Source organism: Periophthalmus magnuspinnatus, chromosome 23 (assembly GCF_009829125.3).
Source record: "Periophthalmus magnuspinnatus isolate fPerMag1 chromosome 23, fPerMag1.2.pri, whole genome shotgun sequence".
Taxonomy (NCBI): domain Eukaryota; kingdom Metazoa; phylum Chordata; class Actinopteri; order Gobiiformes; family Gobiidae; genus Periophthalmus; species Periophthalmus magnuspinnatus.
Window position 1 is genome coordinate 15,088,555 of NC_047148.1, and position 21,193 is coordinate 15,109,747.

Consider the following 21,193-nt stretch of genomic DNA (forward strand, 5'->3'; position numbering starts at 1 on the left):
TTTGATACAAACTGAGAGGAAACAGGAAGTCACATACTCTAGATTTCAGATAAAAGTGCACATTTATGGCTACTGGGAATGAGCTACAAGAGGAATCTTTTAAAAACATTTAACTATAGATTGAGCTAAAACTCAGAGTCAGAGGAGAATTTCAGGTTCTGAGTCTGGAGAGTGCCATATAAATTGCTACTGTTACTGTCTAAAATACCCTCCCTGTTTCGCTTCGGAGCAGAACTCTCCAGTGCAGGCAGCTCAAATCGAGACAACAGATTTCAGTCAAATCTGTCATTCTGAACATCATCTGCCATTTTGAACCACACACAGATGGCTCAGGGTATTTCCATCCCAGTTGCCAATTGCTCAGTTTCAGTCCAGTTCAGTGTTAACGATCTCGTCTACGCACTGGGATGGCAAACAGAGGCAATGTCCGCGGCGGAGATGAGAGCTCAGGGTTCGAACTTGTGGTGAGGGGGTCTACAGTCTTGTTACGATCCGAGACGGTACTGCTCAGGTCCTGGCATACCTCATAGGAGCACTTTCTCTTCTGCAAGGCCTCGGCGCGCACAGCCAGCGAGCGGGCGCACACAGTCAGGAGGACGATCAGGGTGCCCAACAGCAGAGAAACCATCGGCCACAGCACACAGTGGAGCAGCACACTGGTGTCATGGGAACGCCTCCACAACACGTCGTCAGGCCTGCACAGAGGGGTACACGGACAGTGACAGTGAGTCTGTGTAGAGTACAGAAAGTAAATTATTAAATACTGGTGATTTCAGTTGCCTCTATTGCTGATTTGGATAGGAATAACCGCAGCAAAGTAGCATACAAAGCTGCACACAAACATTATTCATGATTATACTAATTAACATGAGATTTCAACAAAAAACATCATAATTGTATTAATAAATGTGGGATGTATATTTAAGTAGTTGTTGCTTAAATTATCAAGATCAATGGAACCTAAATCCAAGATTTTATTTTTTTTTGCTTTTTGTTCTTATATTCTGTATATTCTCTTAAACATGCACTGTTTATGGTGTTTTTCACCTAATACTTATGCAACACACATTAAACTCCCACTGGGCCCTTATTTCACTCTGCTGCTAAGATAAAAAAAAAAAAAAAAAAAGCAGTAAAAATAGACAAGGTCTCAGGTAAGCACTGTGTAACTGGGTGATTAAGCTGACAAAGAGAGTTCTCAGGGTTTTCCCATCTTTTCAGTTTTCATTATACATATATTTCCCTAAAAGTGCTGACCTCAATTTAAGCCACTGGCTCATCTCAGTGTGGTATTAATGTTACAAGGATCCTAGTTCAGCTTCAATGGTTTTACAGCATACTAACTACTCTAGAACAAGATTTATTTATTTATTTACACTTTCCTGTTAGACTGAGTTCATATGTTTGTCTACAACTTTGCCTATTATTAACCAGTCTTCAAAAATGCACCAATCAGTATTTTAATTAGAGTTATTTTAAAAATTTTCTAATAAACTAATCGATAATTGCTATTAAAGCAGACAACAATGCTAAAAAATGTTTTGAAGAACCCACCTGTCCAAATCAGAGATAACACTTTTTCCCACTTTTCTAAACAAGTTGACGCTTGTCTGATGCAAAGGTTTTTGTTTTTTTGCTGTTTTACCAGAGGCACTATGCCAAACAAAGTAATAATTAGAAAGACACGTTAAACCTGCAGTAAATGCGGAGGCTCTTCACTACAGCTTTGAAATCTCCTTGGAAACAATGATCTGTCACCAAGGTGAGTTTCACACATCCTCCGCCTCAGCACTGCAAAGTGAGCCCCCAGTGGCCTCACCTTCTCTGCTGGTTGAAGAAGCAGGTGAACGACTGTGAGCTGACCTCCCTGGTGAAGTAATCCTGCCACCACAAAACACTGTCTCGGTTCTTCTGGTTGTCCCGCTCACATGGAGGGACATACGAGCACTGCAACACACAACAAAGTATCTTTAGTGTAGGAATAGTATGATTTTAAAAAAAATAATAAACATGACCTAACTGTGTCCCCAGATATGAACTAGACATATTAAAAAATGAATTTAGCTTTTCACTGGTTATTAAAATGCTGATTTATTTTTAATTACAAAACAATGAACATGATGAAGTTTATGTTATAATTTGATGTTTTAGTTCTCAAGATGATTATCTAATCAGAGAGCAGAATTAGGCTCACACAGTCTCTCACTTAAGTTGCCAGTTTCAATGCTAAAATTCAGTTGGTTTAAACCTAAAAGTCTCTTCTATTTCCATTATGACTATTCAAAAAGATAAACGTGATGCATTGAGGACAATCTGGGAAAGACACATTGGCACGCAGAGACTGGGACAGTACTGGAAAAATACTGGTACTGAATATCTGCTGATACTCGTACAGACAAAAATCAATCATTATCAGCTGATACCGAAACTGGAACCATTATATTGCCCATCGATGTAATTCACAACACATTTTTTATGTTGTTGGTTAGTTTCTATGAAATCAGGTAAATAGACAAAACTCAAATGCGTTACGAAGCATGAAGATATAAAATACCAACTATGCTGACATGCTTCCATCCTTCCATCCTTCTGTTGTGAACCATATTGCTGTCAGACTATTGTAATAGCTGCAGAAACACAAGAAGACTAGCTCTTACTGTTGTTCTGGTTTCTACGAAGCAAGCTTACCCAGCAGGTTTCCTTAAATAATATACAGGCTGTCTCCCAGAATGCAGATAAGCTTGTACTAGTTTCAGCATCTCACTCACAAGAGCATCACAGGAGGCTGATTGGTGCCTGGCTGTCACTGTGGATCAAACTGCTGGTATAATGATGATGGTGTGATTGGCATAGAGAAGTTTAAAGTGTGGCAATTAAGAAATTCAAATTCTCAACAAAAATATGACAATAACATGGTACACTTTATAACCAAGTACAAGAATGATTAAAAAAAGTAAATTTAATAATTGCCACAATTTCAGATGGAGGACAGGGGTTCATATAGCTTTATTGGTGATTCACTGTTGAGGCTAAAGATATTGTAAGTTTAGTATGTATGATCCACAAATACTGAACCCTATCATATATTTGTTTGGGACTAAATATTAATGGACAAAAATCCTCAAAATGGAAAGGTGAAAAGGGAGGGAAAGGAAGCTGAAAGCCATGAATAAATCTGGTTAAAGGTGGATAAATGCTCATTTATTCAATTCAGAAATAATAATGTTTACACTGTTTTTACTGCTGTAAAATCAGAGAAATCATTTTGAGTTGCATTAGTTTATTTAGTACAACTCCTAAAGCCAAAATTTTAACAAAAAGACATAATGTAAATCTAATATATGTTTGTTGAGTGATTTTGGTTAATGCAATTTAAAGTCACATTTTGCAGTCTATCTAGCAGTCAGGATGAATATGTGTTTATGTATTCATGCTCATTCTTTCTCTTTGCATTCTGGTTGTTTCTTTCCAACCTCAGACTGTTCAGTTAATGGGTGTGAGCTCATAGCACTCCTCTGGCCTTCTATCAAATGTGCCCATAACTCTCTGACCAACTGCACGCAGAAACACAGGCTGTGTAGCTTTGGTTTTGTGCCCTTCATTAAACTTGAGATTGATTAAAAACCTTTGTGTGTGAAAATGGACCTACATTTTTCTTTTACTGCAGTTAGAGACGGCTTCACTCAATGATTTCCCAGAGTGCCTTTCTCCCTTTAATGGTCCTATACTGATTTGAACTGTATAAAATGTATGAGTTGTATAATGCACCTGTTAAAACACAACATAACCTATTTACATTACAATATTAACATTAAATATTTGGTAGTTCTGACATGTTACTATGATTGATACAAATACAATGCATAATTAACCTACTTCCTGCTCTTGTAAAATGGACAAAAACATGAAGGAGGACATCTGGCACGAGTGATGATTTTGTTATCCAAAAGTAATTGTGTTCTTTCTGCTCCTGTCAGTAAAAAAGCAGCAGTTGTGCAAAGATGACTGGTTTCTAAAATAGAGAAAAGACGGAAGAGAAGGAGGCAGGTGGGTGGTTCAGCTCAGCCAATTAGCAGCTAAGTAATTTCCTCATTTATGGCTTAACTTTGTCATAAATGTAAATGACAGGAGCTGTGGGAAATCTATAGGCCATCTCTGTACAGCTGACTGCTCCACTAAACATGTATTAAAGATTATAGCGTATTGAACACATACTGTATTAATATTCAGTGTTCAGTTAAACTTGTTAGGGAATGTAGACATGGACAGTGATTTAGAGGTTACAGTAGCCTAGTCTTACTTTGCAATTTCAAATCCTAATGTGACTTTAATTAGTATAGTAGCAGTATGTTTTTTCTTTTGTTATACTAAGACATTTTTAATAAATACTTAAAAAAAATTATAACTTAAAAGATTCTTTCATACGTTATAACCTCAATGGCCAATGGGACAATGCTGTAAAATGTGAACAACAACTTGAAGGTGATAAAACTCAGCAGACATTAAACTCACCTCAAAATGATGAAATGCCTTATGCAATCACAGAAGGATGACGATCACAGTAATGTAATTTTATGCAAACTAAATTAATTAACTGGGACGCCATGAGGAACATTAGTGTCCTCTGCCAGGGCCCGGAGTCAGGAGATTATTTGTCTTTAATAATTTCTGACATTTCCTTTTCACCTGTTTCCTTTCTCTCTAACAGCCCTGAGGAGAGTCTAAGTCTTCAGCAGCTCAGGGCTTACTTCTACATTGGACTATTTAAATGTCACTGCGCACTATTGGTTTTGCAGGGCTCTAAAACACTCACACAGTCAGGATTACACAGGATTGTGTAACATGAACTCATCTGAGGAAGTTGTGCGAAGGCCGATCTGATTTGGTTTGATTCATCACATCAAAATTGCAATTGGAATGGTCATAATTAGAACATCTCAAAGTTTGCTATCGTTGCGTTTCATAATGACAAAAAAGTAGGGCCGTTGCTATCTGCTCAGATATTTGCTCAGCTGTTTATTCAGACTCTATTTTTTACATTAAGGAAATAAAAAGGAAATAAAACAGCAGTTATAAGAGTGAGTAATTTTTATATGAGTGCTTCGAGTCAATGTTTTAGAATCAAATCAGCTCGATGTACCATTTAACATCCATTCATACATTTACAGGGCTGATGTCTGTCAGTCCAGCTGAGTTTGATCTTAATGTCATGTCACTCATTTGGTCCACAGGCGGCTCCATTAACTAATCACCCCCTAAGGACACTACACTAATTACCTCTTTTTCGTTCTGTCTATCTCTCCCTCTCCTCGCTCCCTACTCCTTCTCTCTCTCTGTCTCTCTCTCTCTCTCTCTCTTTCTCTATCCATCTGGGTCTGTCTGTCTTTGAGTGAACTGCTGAACAGTTGCTTCTTCACCAACTGCACAGGTCACAAATGTCCCCTGTCCATCTGCCGCCTTCATTAGTTACAGGTAAAAGGTCACACAAATGAAAAAAAAGACTTTGGGATCAGCAGAGCGATTAAAGAAGACATATACTTTTGTCTGCTATAGTTAAAACCTATGACAGCTGTGGATATTATTTTATATTTTGGACAAAGTGCTGCCAGACTATGCTGACGGACCTGCCTATGGATAGCTGCAAGTAGCGAGTTGTTTTTATTAGTGCTAAAATTTCGAATCCTATATGTACTATCAGAACTATAAGACCATATTATGATATTAAAAAGACTACTATTATTTTGTGTTGAATTTCCTTCTGTTGTCTAAAAAATATAGTTTTTATTATCACTGTGATAGCAAAATCTGTATTGAATTGAATAAATATTGCAATCAAGTTTGAAATTGTAGTACAGTGAGAGCACTTTGAACCTTTTAAGATATACTTTAATGATCCCTCGTGAAGAAAATCTTGTCTCTGCATTTGATCCATACAAACAGCTGAACTAGTGACTATTCTTCCAGGCACATCTCATATAGATTTATTCTGTAATGGCTGTAAGAGATGTACTTAATTGATTTTTGTTGTACCTATCAGTCAGTCGCATCAGTTTGCAATTGCCGTGTTATGAAATAAATAGCTCTATAACTAAGAATTGACAAACACAGAATCTAAGGATGGTAAGATTAACAGATTTTCATTTTTAACATATGTATTCATGACTGTATGTTTGGATGAACCAGTGAGCGGTTTATCAGTATAACAATAATATATAGTAGAATGTGACCCTGTAATAATCTGCCAGTATGGTGAGAAATTTTCCAAATGCAGCTTTATGCTTTCAAAACACTGACATATGCTATTTACTTTTCCTCACACACTCACAACCAGAGTCTACTTTAGTTACATTTCCATCAATAAAAAGTAATATTTGTGAATTACGAACAAACTGAAAGCGTGATCTAGGCTGGGATTAATGTGGTATGATATTGCACATTTGGATATATGATGGGAAAAGCCCTGTTTCAAATGTTTAATCTTTAATATCTTTACTTGTTGTTTAGCTGATCTTTAAATGTTGAGGTAAAACGTTTCCCAAAACTCTCTTTCCTTAAAATCACAGAAAGTCTCTTTAACGAGGCGTGACATGTCCATCTATCTCTCGCATACTCCTGCCTCTTTACATCATCCCTGTTGTGGTCACCATGGCAACTAAGCACCATTGATGACGCGCTGTCTCCCTCTATATTTACTTGGTTGCTGTAGCGACGACCCAGACGTGCACTGAAGAAGAGTAATGGCCACTAACTGTAGTGATTTCACCACCGCAAAACTGACAAACTCTCCGGAGGTCAGACGATTACCCACGATTGAGATATAAAAAGGGATGGGATTTGGGATTCCCTAAATGTCTGAGTCACAGTAAATACAGCTTCAAACTTGCCCAAATGTTACTTTGCCAAAATAGTCCTGTTTACAATCAGAATATGTTTTATATTAAAACTAAAACTAAAAGTGTGTTATCTTGGTTGTCCAGTGTATAACCAGAGTCTTCCGGTTAGATAAATCTAACAAAATGATTAAAGAGGGCATCTGAGTGAAATACTATCCAAAATATTACGGACAGTTGGTAAAATGTCAGTCGTGATGTTGTGCGTGAGCAACTGAACATGAGGCGCACACTGTCAGCTTCACATGTCAGCTGTTTACCGTTCCCTATTAATGGGGCTCTCCCTGAATACTTTAATGATGTGTTGTGTCTATCTGCCTCTTTCAGAGCCATGGACGGCAAGGGTCTATTTTTGGACCATTCATGACTTCAGGCAGCTGCACAAGGAAAACCAATCAGGGTAAAATTCTCCCGATGCCTGGCTTGAAGTAAAGAGACAAACAAATATGTTTCTCTGGCTTGGGACCTCCACGGTTGCAGCTATTACATAATTGAGCATTACTTACTTCACATGCTCTACATCAGTGACTTTCAGTTGATCTGGCAGTGGGACAGGTCTGGACCTTATAGTATTGTGAGATATTTATCTACTGTGATATATGGATGGAATTTTGGTAATTACACAGTTACAATATGAAATTTGAATATAGCAATTTAATTTGCATGCCACTTGCTGGAAGGGTGGAGAATGAATTTGGCAGGAGGATCGGTGTAGCATCTGCAGTGATGCAGTCGCTGCATCGGTCCGTTGTGGTACAGAAGCTGAGTCGAAAAGCAAAGCTCTCGATTTACCGGTAAATCTACATTCCTACCCTCACCTATAGTCCTATAGCTTTGGGTAATGACCGAAAATATTGCAGATACAAGCGGCTGAAATGGGCTGGAAGCTCCCATAGCAATAGGGTGAGAAGCTCAGTCAAAGGAGCTTGGAGTAGAGCCGCTACTCCTACACATCGAGAGGAGCCAGCTGAGGTGGCTCGGGCATCTGCTCAGGATGCCTCATGGATGCCTCCGTAGGGAGGTGTTCCGGGCATGTCCCACCAGGAGAAGGCACCGGGGAAGACTCAGGACACACTGGAGGGTCTATGTCTCTCAGTTGGCCTGGGAACACCTTGGGGTCACACCGGAGGAGCTGGAGGACGTGTCCGGGGTGAGGAAAGTCTGGGAGTCCCTGTTAGAGTGCTGCCCCCGCGACACGGCTCCAGAGAAGCGGAAGAAAATGGATAGATAGAGGCCCCTTGCAGCTAATGCCTAGAGAAGGTTAAAGACTGTATATGGAGTGGAAGCAGAACTTATACCTAGAATAAATTATACACCAAAACAATTTAGCAGGAGTAAAGGCAGTGTTTATAAAGCATTTATATCAAATTATAATTTCTATCGACAATTATACTATTATCACAAATTTTGTGGGACACATTTTAATTTATTATTGATTTTTTGTGTATTTTAGAAATTTAAAACAATAAGTTATGGAAATATATACAAATTAGCAATAATTGTGACTTCAAGTCCTGTCTCTCCTTGCTCTCCACATTTTCACTTTCTAATTTGTGCAAATGTGCAAACATTTAGGACAGAAATAAGATAAACCCAAACACACAGCCCTTTGTCATTTTTGATTCTAAGAATCTAGATTTCACCTGCTCTGCTTGCCTCCTCTCTGTACACTCACAAATGACATATTTAATAATAATCTAACTTCTTTGACACACGGCAGCACAGTAGTTCTCAGAGATAAACATAATCTTACCTTTGGGTTGAGAACTAGTTGTTGTTCATCGAAGTGGAGCAGGGCCACAGAGTTTGACTCTGAGTTGTTGACAAAGATCTGTAGGCATGGATACAGGGACGTGCCCTTACAGTCCGCCCCACATGTAAACACACATTCAAACATCTCCTCTGGTCGCAGCACGGACACCACCTGTACACACATATACACACACACACAAGTCACTATTACTTGCGCTATTAGTTACCTGTCCTTGCCCAACTAGCAACACACATTTTAACACACAAACAGTTTATTAGAGGATGAGACCATTTGTACATCCCATTTTGGCTGTATTTTATTTTTATTTTTTTTTCAAAATAAAGTTGCAGTGATTATGCTTTAGGTAATTTAGGTTGTGGTAAAAGGCATTAGTATCGGGGCAGCAAATACCTCCTCCATCAGGGTACTAATTTTATAAAGCCTATGGTCACACATATTATCTTATTAGTTATCATTATTACAAATATGGATTAGTCAATGTTATGTCTGATTAGTTGTTACGGTTAGTAGGCTGGTAGGGCACAACTGAAAAAGTCGGCCTACATTTTATAACTGGTACAAAAATAATGTAGCTAAAGCTTGAATTCATCAGTCACAGTAAGCAGGACTTTATGCTGTAGCCAATAGTAATTTATGTCATGATAAGCTCAGAAATGCTGTGCAAACAGTTTCTGTAGTCCATAATGAAAGTGACACAGCACCGGGACCAGACCCACAAAATATGACTTATTAAAGTTATTCATGAATAAAGCACAAAGGTAAGTTAAACTAAATGTCTACAGCAATAAAGCCATTTTATAATAACAAATAGCATACATTTGAAAACAAAATAATGTATTAACAACATCACTCCTGTAATATAAAATAGGCTAGAATGAAAGTAGATGAATGGAGTATGTTTAAGACCTCTGTCAGTCTCAGTTTAACACACTGGGGTAAAAGAGTGAGATGAGATAAAGCTGCACTATCACTGTCTATCAGAGAGAAGCCCAAAACAACAGCACACATATGGGCAATAGACACTGGGATTATTGAGTTGCTGACCTATTAGCAGCCCTAGTCTGGAAGTCACCATTTAAATATAAATCAATAAGCAATTAGACGATTTTGATCCATGTTATAAAGCGACTGCAACAACTACACATTTTATTTCTGCTAATGCAACACAAATAGCGTAACTTGGAAGATTCGATTGTTCAGGCTTGTTTGAATGCAGACAAACTGATGCAATATTCAACTACAATCATTTTGAAATGTATCTAGTGCTAAAACAGGCTGAGGCATCACACTATGACCACAGTCACACTACAGACGCGCGGGACGCGGGTGGACGTGCGGCTGTGGCCGGGCTCACCGTGCAGTTGGCCGGTTTGCTCTGGAGGCTCTGGAGCGTGGGGCTGAGCCAGCAGAAGCCCAGGATGAAAAGGCTGAGGATGCCACAGGCGATCAGGAACAGTCCCAGTCTTATGCTCTTGTCCTCAGCCTCGGAGTACTCGTACGACACCCGAATCTTCGCCATGGCAGCCCCGCGGAGCCCTCCACCCACAGCGGCATTGAGAGGAGGGCAGGAGGAGCGCGTGGACGTGTCGTGCTGCGGAGAGGGGAAATCTGAGCCCGGCTGGTGCCTCTCTGGGCGGTTTTATCTGTCCGTGAGTTCACGTGCTCCCGCCTCCACCTCAGACGGTGTTTTCTCTGAATTTGTCCACCGGCTTTATTCTTACATCTGTCTGTCACAGAGCTTTTATTAAGCTCACAATGACGGGCAAGCCCTGCACACGCCCACGTGCGTGGAAACTCACCTGTTGAATTAGGACATAGAGGTTATACACACACATGATTTTATTGGAAAAATGCTCCTCAACATGTGGCAGAACTATAACCTCAGTTTATAACCTAGACAAAGGTCAATGTCTATGTAAATTGAACGTCTACACTTGAGTAGAGTGTATTAAAACACTAACCACATAATCAATAAGGCCATAGTTAAGCCACACATTTAAAACTGTCTTTGTCCTTCACTGTGAACAGGCCTCTGCCTTATAATCTTCAACTCTGACTGTTACAGGTGACGTATGTGGCTTTCCCCAGTGGCCTGATGATGATTCAATCCAGATTTGTGTTTTACTTTGTGCGGGCGGCTGCTTGTTCTCTCACGGTTACATGCAGCAGGAGATAAGCCTCTTAACATAGAGACAGCACATCACACACAAATACGCTCTTTTCACTCAGGCCAAACTGCTGCCAAAATATAAGTGCTCTTTTAAATTTAACTCTAATTTCGGTAAGGTAAAAAAATGGAGTACAATCACAACTGAACCTTGCTTGAGGATATAAAAGAATTTGCTTATCAGGTCATGCCTCACTGAGCTCCAAATACTAAGTTGCACCATAATGACTACAGGTGGTGCAGGGGTTTTATAGTGACTACAGAGAGCGCTTAGATTTATTCAGTCAAAGGATTTGCCAACCTAAAGTGAAGTAAAGTACGCTTTATTGTTTCCACAGGGTAAGTTGACCTCCTGTCAGGAGCAGTGTGCCCAGGGACCCCTCTCCAGATGGCCCCAGATGCTGAGCTAGGCTCAAGACTTCCTTAGCTGGTAGATTTTTCTCATCCAGGATCATTCTGCTTTTCAATTGGCTAACCAGTGATTTAAGTGCTCCACCAACCCAAAATTCAGTGGTTTGAAGCCTACCTGGACCAGTGTACATTATCATTGCATCCATGGGCAAAACATGTGACCCACATTAACTGTGGATTAATGTGGTGTGAGTGAAGATTGTCAGCTGTGGCTATAAGTACCACAGAGTGTATGAATGTATAATAAATGAAAGAAAAACCTAAATAAAAGGTGTTTTCAGTAAAATCAATATTTGATTCTGGGGACTGAATTACAAAAAAATATTAGAGGTAGAGGAGCCTTTAGGAGCATGGGCTATAAGTCAGAAGTTTCATAGGCTGTCAATCATTTATTTATTGGTCATGTTGCAAAACAGTGAGCAAATAGTTTTGCACATTACTATAGGCTACAGTAAAGAGGACTGAGAATTCATTTTGTGTCACGGTGCCAATGTGGAGACATTGCATTCATGGCAATTTTGAATACAGCCCAGACAATTTTCTCTGATGGTTTAAAAAAAAAAAAAAGAATCTCAAACGGAGCTGGTGAAAATAAAGCTAGTATTATGCATTTGTAATCAGGGAGGCATGTGACCGGATTATTACCATCTCTGCAGATCAAAAGATTACAAATAATAACAGACATGACCGTGCAAGGAGTCTCCAGGGAATGAGAGCACACTCACCACAGCTCCGTCATTCATACATCAGGCTCTGTGCTAAAATGGACTTTCATCAGTACTACAGAAGCCAACTGTAGTTTATGTTTTTTCATATCTAATAGGAATGAATATTTAGGTCTAATTTATGGAGGTTGTAAATGCACAAGATGTATTAGTAGCACGGCTTATTAAGAATTTATGTGACAGATTACAACTAAGACAAAAGGTAGTTAAAGGTGTTCAAACCTGAATTCAGATACATTTTTTTTAAATGCTATAAAATTCTAGTTACAGACAACTGAGTGAAACTTGTCTATTGAAGCTGAGAAGCCCATAGACAAGTTTGTCAGCAAAAATAGAAACTGATCAATTGACTTCCTGTTCAAAAGTGCAGAACCAAGATTCACCACTTCATAATGGCATTTCACTGTAGTAGTGTTAAGTGCATATTAGACCTTTCACATCAACATAGTTAACATCATTATATTTAAGATTTAGCTAAAAAATCTTGCTTAATCTAGTTTTTTGAAAGTTATAATTTGACTTCCTGACTGTACACATGCAGCAGATGGATGTACCTAACAACCATAATTTAAACAAGAGACAAAACATGTGTAAATTACACAACAGATTTAGATATGACAAATAAAAATAAATAACAACCTTTATTTTATTAAATTAATATTTAAACTGTTATAAAATTGCTTTAGTGTATGTAAATTGTTTCTGCATTTTGGATAGAGTTGATAACAGGCAGAGGGATTCAATGTTAGAACTCACTGCTGCTTCTTGTATTTTTCAACATTTTGTTTTATACTTTTTTTTGACAAATGACCACTTGACTGATGCAAACTATAATGAATATTTACCACAGGTATTATCCCACCAAACCAAGTCATAATAAGAAACATTTATTTATCTGTCAAATTAACTTCAAAGAAGATGCTTCAGGGGCAGATAAACTTTCCTGCTGTTTTTTTGTCAATGGTCTAGTGACGTGGCGCCCTCTTGTGTATGAAAAGTGCTAGTGTTTTCTGTGGTTTGTGTGGCTCACTGCGTTCAACACTTTGATGTTTTCAGGTAAAAGGCTAAATCTGAACGGGGGAATGGTGACTATATTATTCCATAGCCTGGTAGCCACACTGATGATTTTAGCTTATACAGAAGAGTGTATATAATGTGCAGTTAAAAGGACTCAAAATTATGAAAACAAAATGAGAATGCCATATAAAGTTTCATTATCAGAATATTTATTTTAGAGTTTCCCTTTAAAACTCTAGCTGCCATTTTCTATATAAAACAAACAGCCAAGTGCCTCAGTCCACGCACCAGTTGTATGTCATTTGCTTGGTGCTGTGTCAAAAAGCTGTTGTTGTTGATGGCGACTGCTGCTGAGACAGGTGTGGTCCACTGTAGTTGGCATTCATTGTGCTCCCTCCGTCTAATATAACGTTAACAGCTGAAGATGGGGAACTGTATCTTCTTGAGTTACATTCACTACTATTGAATGCATTCTTTGTAGCCTATGTCATCCCAGTGAAGTTTAGAAAGTAACAAAAAAAAAAAATGAATGACAAACCAGCAAAATTAACTCAAAGTGTAAAATAAAAAAAATAAAAATAAAAGCATGTGGTAGGAATATAACTGTCTTAACTGTTTGTGATCAACTAAATGTCTTTGTAGAAAAAGTGCTATAATTTTAAAATTTAGGCAGTTACAAATGTCAGTTTACAGAAATAACCAATGCACCATATAAATATGATCAAATATGAACACTGAGCATTTTTTACTTTCTGATATAATAACTACTGGTCTTAAAACGTGGGAGATAGATTACTTCCACATAATAGGCAGGCACAAAACAAAAGAGATTTTCATTTTTTATTATGAAATAGTGCTACAATGTACATTGCATTTCCTCTCCTGACTGTGCTGACTGTCTGCTCAAGGATGTATGATTTGTAATGCCAAAAACCAGGTAGGAATAAAGTGAAATCACAAACCTTTTCTTTTACAGTGAACGAACAGTTGCAACACAGCAAGCACAGTACAAAATAATTATCCATCGTAAAAGGTGATCAATAATGTTGAGTTAAAATCTAGTTCTTCTTAAAATGAAGTGAAAAACTTCTCTAGACAAAAATAGTCACATTTTAGAGTAGAAATATGAATCACTCAATCAGATGGACAGTTATTGACAGTGCTGCCTGTGCATGTTGTAATTAAGCTGTGCTGCATGTAACAGACCAAGCAAACTTATAAAGGAGGGTAAAATTAAAAAATGAGGTAAAGGAAAAACATAATCTGAAAAGTTAAAATCAGAGTCTTTTCTGGAGGAGATAGAACATGTTGTCCCATGTCCCAATTGGCCAGATTTGCTTTTTGTGTGTAGAACAGAAGAACCTAGTGAGTGATTGTGAAGCCAAAAGGGCCACATGGCAGGAGATAGGAGAGCCAATCAAAAGGCCTGCTGGGCAGGATTGTAGTTGAAAGTAGAGGGAACGTGAGGTCGCTCTTCCAACTTGTCATATTCCAAATGAAACTCCTAAAAATGAGAAGTTGGAGTGACAGTGTTAGAGAAGACATAACACACTTTTGTACTTTTAAATATTAAAAAGTGTCAAAATAAAAACATATGTTTGTACCTTGGCCACTTTTCTCCAGTTGAGGCAGTCGAAGAAGTAGTAGGTCCCTCTCTCATAGGCATTGGTCTTCAGCGTGGGCTCCATACCAGGGGCTCGGGTGATCCAAACCCGCTCCTCTTTATGGTACCTCCAGTCCCTGTTAAACCTACACCAAACAGTTCATCACTATATCTCTATATATGGCACAATAAACATCAACTTAGTTGTACAGCTTTGTACTTACAGTTCTACTGCAGCCAGTAGTTGTAGTAAGTCTCCTCCATTCATATAGTAGAGATAAAACAGCAGATCTTCACCATACCGAGACAGTTTTATAGCTGCTAACTGGAAGTCAGAGAGGGCCAAAAAAAACATATAAAAAAGGGAAGAACATTGTGATATGACTTGGTTTGTGGAGGATTTTACCTTGTCCCTTATATGGATGTTGGTTAAATACTCTGAAGGGACATGGAAGTCTGCACAAAGGAAACACTGTTCAAACAACAGGCTATGGCCAATGTTTAGACTTTAATTTATAACAACCAACCTATGTCTTGTGGCCGACAAGGAGCAGACGCCCACGGTGACGCAAACTTAGGATACAGATTCCTAAACAGGAGAGAAAATAGACCATTGAATAACAATACAAGACTTTATTAGAGAATAAGTATTCCAATAATGGTAATTAACCCATATACATTATAAAACATTACATAAGAATAAACATACAAGACCAACATGGAGAATGATACAATAAATAAATGTGCCTTACTCAGGTGAGTTCAAGTTGAGCCCGAGTGTGGTTAAGTCAGAGCCCAACGCCAAGTGCACCATGCCTGGATCTGTCTCTGCTGCCCGGATGAACGTCAGCAATCCAATCATCCCAAACTGATCTGTTACCATGCCAGCAGGTATGTTTGTCACCCGCCCTGAAAGTAACAGACAACACATTAAGAAATGCATGCTGCTAAGGGGATCTGAGAGAAAAACATTTTCTTGCATTTTTTTTCTGAAAATCATACATAGACATCATATTTTTTATGCAGAATAACACAGGATATATTATTGTTTTGGAAGGAATTATAGTAAATAAAAAATGCCAGCCTTTGCCATTTGCTAATTGCGTCCTTTCAAATTGCTGTTTTGATTTAATTATGATTAATTTTGCAGGCCTACACGCTGCTGCTGGGAGGCTAAGTAGATTATGTCTCACCATCTGGAAGAACCTGGATCCCTTTCTTCTGCTGATTGTTGTTGCTCGATGCTACAGAGCTCTTGTCACCTGGAAACTTTGGACCATCTGAGTTTGATGCGGACTTCCCTGACGAGTTCAGATTCTAGAGAAAATACAAACAAATTGGTGTCTGTGTCCCATCACAAGACTTGTACTACATATAACATCATGCTAACCGTTTTACTGTCTTCATTGGTGCTTGTTGGATCTTTTGTTTGGTAGTTTGGACCAGGGAGAGCTGGGAAATCTTCATTATGAATGGAGAAGTCCTGTGATTGCTCACTGGACGGTTTAGTTACCATGCCAACTAAACATTAACAGAAATACGTGTCAATTGCATTAGGAAACTTTAACTACTTTTATTTAACTTAAACGAAGTTCAATACATGATTTCTTACCATAGGGCGCTCGACCGGCCAGCGGGTTGAGCAGTGGAGTTGGATTTGAATTTCCATCCCTCCGACTCCTGTCGGCTAATGCAGGAAAATCTGACAAGTCCAGCCCTGTCACATTTTCACTGCCATCTAGTGACAGAAGATAGGACAAACAGAATATTAATTTACTCTATGCAAACAAACATGTGAAAGCAACTAAAGACAACCACACACTACAGGACTCTTAAATTATTTTTAAATGTGCAACAAAAAGCGCACATCACAGGCCAAAGGAGAATTAGATGAGATTTGAAATCTCCAAATGCAAAGACTGCAGCGCAAAGACTGGACACCACAAGCTAAAGGTTGTGAGCTAACAATCTAGTGAACCTCGCATCAGCTTTTCCTGTCTAGAGTAAAGCAACTCACTCGATTCTTTAAGTGTTCAAAAGGTCAGAGCATTGCAGTTCTAGTTTAGATGCAAGTCAAAATTGTTATTATTTGTGTAATATGGTCAGTAGTTCAGATAAATGTCTTTAATATTCTTGCGTCAGGAACAGACGGCGTCCCCTGACACTGTTTTATTTGCTACTGCAGTGATGTTTTGTTATGGCAGAGCAGCTCAAAGTCGGTCTGACATAACACATGAGGAGTACAGCGGCTTAAAAAATTACATATGAGGTAAAATAAAGAGTCTGGCAAATTATCTTGTAATGTGTGGCAGGCCAGCTGCACACTAAATGATTTTAGGAGGAGTTCTAGGAGGACCTGATTTGTCTCTCCATAAATATGCTTGCAATCAACTTTATCAGAGGAGAAACTGAGAGACAAAAGAGAGAGAGAGAGCAAAATTACCACATATCTGTGGTCTGCACACTTTGTGTAACATCTTAAAATCACAAAGAGCTTAAAATACTCTAGTGAGCAGCCGGCTTAAGTGAGATAAGCCTGGACTTTTACCTGTGCCATTGAAGATGTTGTTAGATAAGGAGTTGTTCATGTTAAAGCCTGGATTTCTGTTGACCCCAAACCCTGACATACTGGGCAGAAACACACACAAAAACATGATTTATTTAGAAAAATAAGTTAACATACCATAGAGAAACACTAGCCTGGTATGACATGCAGTTTCTCTGTATATACAGAGCTGGCTGCGCTAACCCAGAAATTTAAACATACATAGTAATTGTAAAACAGATATCCATGTTTTTGTGTTAATGGGGAATCTAGACCCACTCCAAGTAGATTTTACACTATTTAATGAGACAAATTGTTTCTTCATTTCATAATAAACCTAATGCAGTTGTCATAATTGTTAAAGTAGTACTGAATTGATACTAGTGGCTTACCTGTTAATTGTAAACGGTTGCCGTGCTTGTTGCTGCTTGGGCATCCCAATGATGCTGGGTGACGACCGGCTCGGGCTGCCCATGCTGCCACTCCTGCCCCCACTGCCTCCACCTCGCTCTCCTCCTGTTCCAATCCCTCCAGACTGCCCCGTAGGACCGCCCACCTGCTGACTATGGTTCAAGACATTTCCTCTGCTCATAGGTAAAATACCCCTGCAACACAGCAAGCACATTTTGTAGCTTTGGGTTCAACAAAATAGCCCACAAAAAGCATGGTCTTGAGAGTGTACCTGCTGGGAGAAGGTGGCGTGTGCATTGTGCCTGTGTTTGATGTACTGGCATGACTGGAGAGCTGGCTGGCAGATTGGTTTAACCCAGTTCGACTTAGCTGAGGCGTACCACCACTGTTCATACCACGCATAGGAAAACCCAAAGCACCTGAGCAGACAAAGAAACAGTGTATATTGTGTGGATTTATTCTAAGTGGCACAAGCTGATATTTTTCATATTAAAACAAAGCAAAAAGAACAGGATTTGACAAAAAGTCTGTCTTACTTTGCGGGCCATATAAACTGGCTCCTAGCTGCGACAATTGACCCGTTGAAGAGGCAGAAGAAGATGTCAACATCTGAACAAAACAAATACAGTTTCAGTTAAATAATATTTCAACATTAGAGATTGTACGGCATTGTCATAAAAATAGATGTGATTTTCCAAATACAGTACATCAACGCGTTTCGGTATAAAATACATTAAAAAAAACATGACAATACTAAGGGTTGCAGTGAAACATTTTTTAACGGCCCAAAAATGCAGCTCTGGTTTTGAAGTTGGAAATTTCTGAATAAGCTACGTCTATGTGATGACATTCTAAAGAGCTTATAAGCTCTTGTGGAAGGCAGCTAAAAAGAAATCTATGGCCTGTTTTGACCAATTCTTTGGTTAATATGACTGAGCAAAGCCACTCAAAACAACATTTCTATAAGCATAAATGAATTTAATTGAAATCATTCTGTCACATTAAATTTAAAAAGTGGGGATATTCAATCATACCGGATTGATTTGTGGTCAGGGGATACTGGACTTAGGGGGCAACATGGATGGGTGTTTGGATAATTCGTACAAAAACACTTGATCATCTTTACAAAAACATATATGCTTCTTATACCCTTTTTGATATTAAGCTGCAGAGGTTGTGTTCACTGAGGATTCTCCATAATTTATGGATTGTTTGCAAAATAGTTTTTAATATGATGTACACACTGTGGGCACTGGCACTAGGTCAATCCACAGAAAAATGAACAACTAAGAGGAGTGCTGCAGCAAAGGTGGTGAGGGGAAACAGACATTAAAGCACTGAATATGTCCTGTATAAAAAGGGGAAATACAAATAATCAGGAACTATGAAATATGACTATATAATCCAAGAAAAATGAGAAAATGCCTCACAAATACGTTCTTTAAATAATGGCAGATAAAAATAGTAGAACCATATCTATCACAATGATGGATTGGAATTACCTCCGGCTAGAATACCTTACTGTGTAGGGAAAAATCTCCACTGAATTTGCCATATCAAAGCTGCTGAGGACAGGTACAATGTGTTTTCCAATACTGTTGTAACTTCTGTCTAGTAACAGGATTCCATATGAGGTGGTGCACACAGATATAATTGTATATATTCTTTTAGCTCACATCTTTGTCAGCGCGGTGAGGAGGGAACATGGACTGCTGGCTGTAGTAGAGGCTGGTGTCATCTGTGTAATCGCTCTCTACCCCTCCCTCCATAAACTTCTTCCGGTTAGCACCAAACATGCCGCGTGTCACCTGCAAAGCACATTATAAACATAAAAACTGCTTCAAATATGCATTTTGGCACATGATTCAGTACTTTTTAAGAACATTATTAGTCATTTTGTCATTTATCAGAGCCTAGCAATGCAAGAGTACTTCTGTGGTAGCATAAGGGTTAGCAAGTCATTTGTTTGAATATCATTTTTGAATAAAATTACAAATATATCTTAATTTATCATGCACACATGTCATCAAGCAGTTCTTGGGAATACAAGAAGTAGTGCTTTTAAAGTCTAAATTCCCGAATAGAGACAACAAAAAGAAAAAATAAAGTGGAACATAATGATTTCATTAGACATACTGAGAATAGACACATAATGCCACAAAAGGTGGTCACTAGAATAGCATTTTGTCAGAGTTGAAATAGACTTTGTATAGATGAAAAAAAAGATACGCTTAAAGATATTACTGTTTAGGTTTAAACTGTGTCTTTACATTATAAAGAGGTTCAGACGAAATTTCTGTGGTATATGTCTATGGAAATCAGAACAGCTAATATCACGTCCATTATAACTTTATTATATTTAAGCATGCAGATGTTTTCTGCCGACAGTGAGACTTATGTTTGTCCCTGTACACAAGACTACTTGCCATTGGCAGTGATACTTTTGGATTAATTAAAAACGAACAAACAATAAGCGCTAATTTCATGGTGCAGCAGTGTCGCAAAAAGGCTGCACAGTAACCACAACCTAGCTTTAACAAACTTAACGTTACTTTGGTCCAACAGAGTACAGAGTAACCGGCTATTTATGTACTTCACTATCAAATAACACGAACGACCTGTGATAAATACTAGAAGTAGCTTATGCTGTGTACTAGCTTTCTATGCTAACGTTAATAGCTATTTTTATGTCAATATACATGTTAGCATATGAGCTAACACTCTGTACAATGCATGCTTTTTGGCTAAATGTCACATATAGAGAACTTCAACAGATAATGACACAACAGCTACAGCGACTACAATATAAAATGAGTTGTAATTTACGTCTAACTTTGACAGTTTTGACGAACAAAATACTGTTTATTCGTGTTTGGGCCTACTGCGCCTCCGTCCGTGAGTTTTCCACACAACAACAACAGAAAGCGACTACTTGTTTTAGCAAACAAAATGTGCGTACCCATGTGCCAGGCATTTCGCAGTGGCATTGTATTACGCGTGCATATCTTGGAGGGATTACGGTACATATAGTTTCTCAAAAAGGAAAGGGTTTTAAACGAATAAAAAGACTCACCGCATCAATCTTTCTTCACCGCTACAATCCAAGATGGCCGACATCCCTTCGCCAATCAGCGAGGATGCTGGGATGCCTTTCGCCTCTGACCTCTGAGCCTCCATCACTCAGGCCATGGTAGTTTGCCTCAACTTTTCAACTCTACAGTAAAACAGTGCATGTTTGTCGTTTGGGGACATTTCATAGACATTACTAATTGTACTATATAGCAAACAGCCAATGCATTTTCTTCTAGGTGACAAACCGTGTCTGTCTAGTAAGCCCATGCCTATGGGCCATGTCAATTATGAATCTGTCATAGAAACAGAAAAGATTAGACTGTTTTTAAATTGTTGGCCTGTTTATTTTTATTTTTGAAAGTATATTTAAGTAAATAAGTATATTTTCTTCATATATTCTTATGATCTTGGAACACTGCAGTTTCCCCTTTGTGGGATACATAAAGATGATCTTGTCTCAGTTATAGTTATATGCCTCGCTGAGTCCTAAAGGTTACCTGAGGCTGCTTGGCTATTTTAAATTTAGCAGATGAAGCCTACTTGACTACACCCATTTTGACTGAAAGGTGACCAACAGT

General features: G+C 38.5%; 2 protein-coding genes across 2 annotated transcripts; both read right to left on the minus strand.

Annotated features, from left to right (window-relative positions):
• Positions 1-252: 252 nt before the first annotated feature.
• On the minus strand, positions 253-10,238 carry LOC117391363 (calcium-activated potassium channel subunit beta-4-like). Its single transcript, XM_033989151.2, has 4 exons — positions 10,019-10,238; positions 8,644-8,814; positions 1,820-1,947; positions 253-695 (listed from the first exon to the last, which is right to left on the minus strand). The coding sequence occupies exons 1-4, from the start codon at positions 10,181-10,183 to the stop codon at positions 383-385; spliced, it is 777 nt and encodes a 258-aa protein (XP_033845042.1). The 5' UTR covers positions 10,184-10,238; the 3' UTR covers positions 253-382.
• A 3,572-nt stretch (positions 10,239-13,810) lies between these two features.
• Positions 13,811-20,700, minus strand: LOC117391596 (CCR4-NOT transcription complex subunit 2-like). The gene is made up of 15 exons (XM_033989438.2): positions 20,617-20,700; positions 19,220-19,351; positions 18,080-18,152; positions 17,815-17,962; positions 17,525-17,737; positions 17,136-17,215; positions 16,200-16,325; positions 15,978-16,108; positions 15,781-15,904; positions 15,340-15,496; positions 15,115-15,176; positions 14,994-15,043; positions 14,812-14,912; positions 14,589-14,733; positions 13,811-14,488 (listed from the first exon to the last, which is right to left on the minus strand). The coding sequence occupies exons 2-15, from the start codon at positions 19,337-19,339 to the stop codon at positions 14,402-14,404; spliced, it is 1,617 nt and encodes a 538-aa protein (XP_033845329.1). The 5' UTR covers positions 19,340-19,351; positions 20,617-20,700; the 3' UTR covers positions 13,811-14,401.
• Positions 20,701-21,193: the final 493 nt, after the last annotated feature.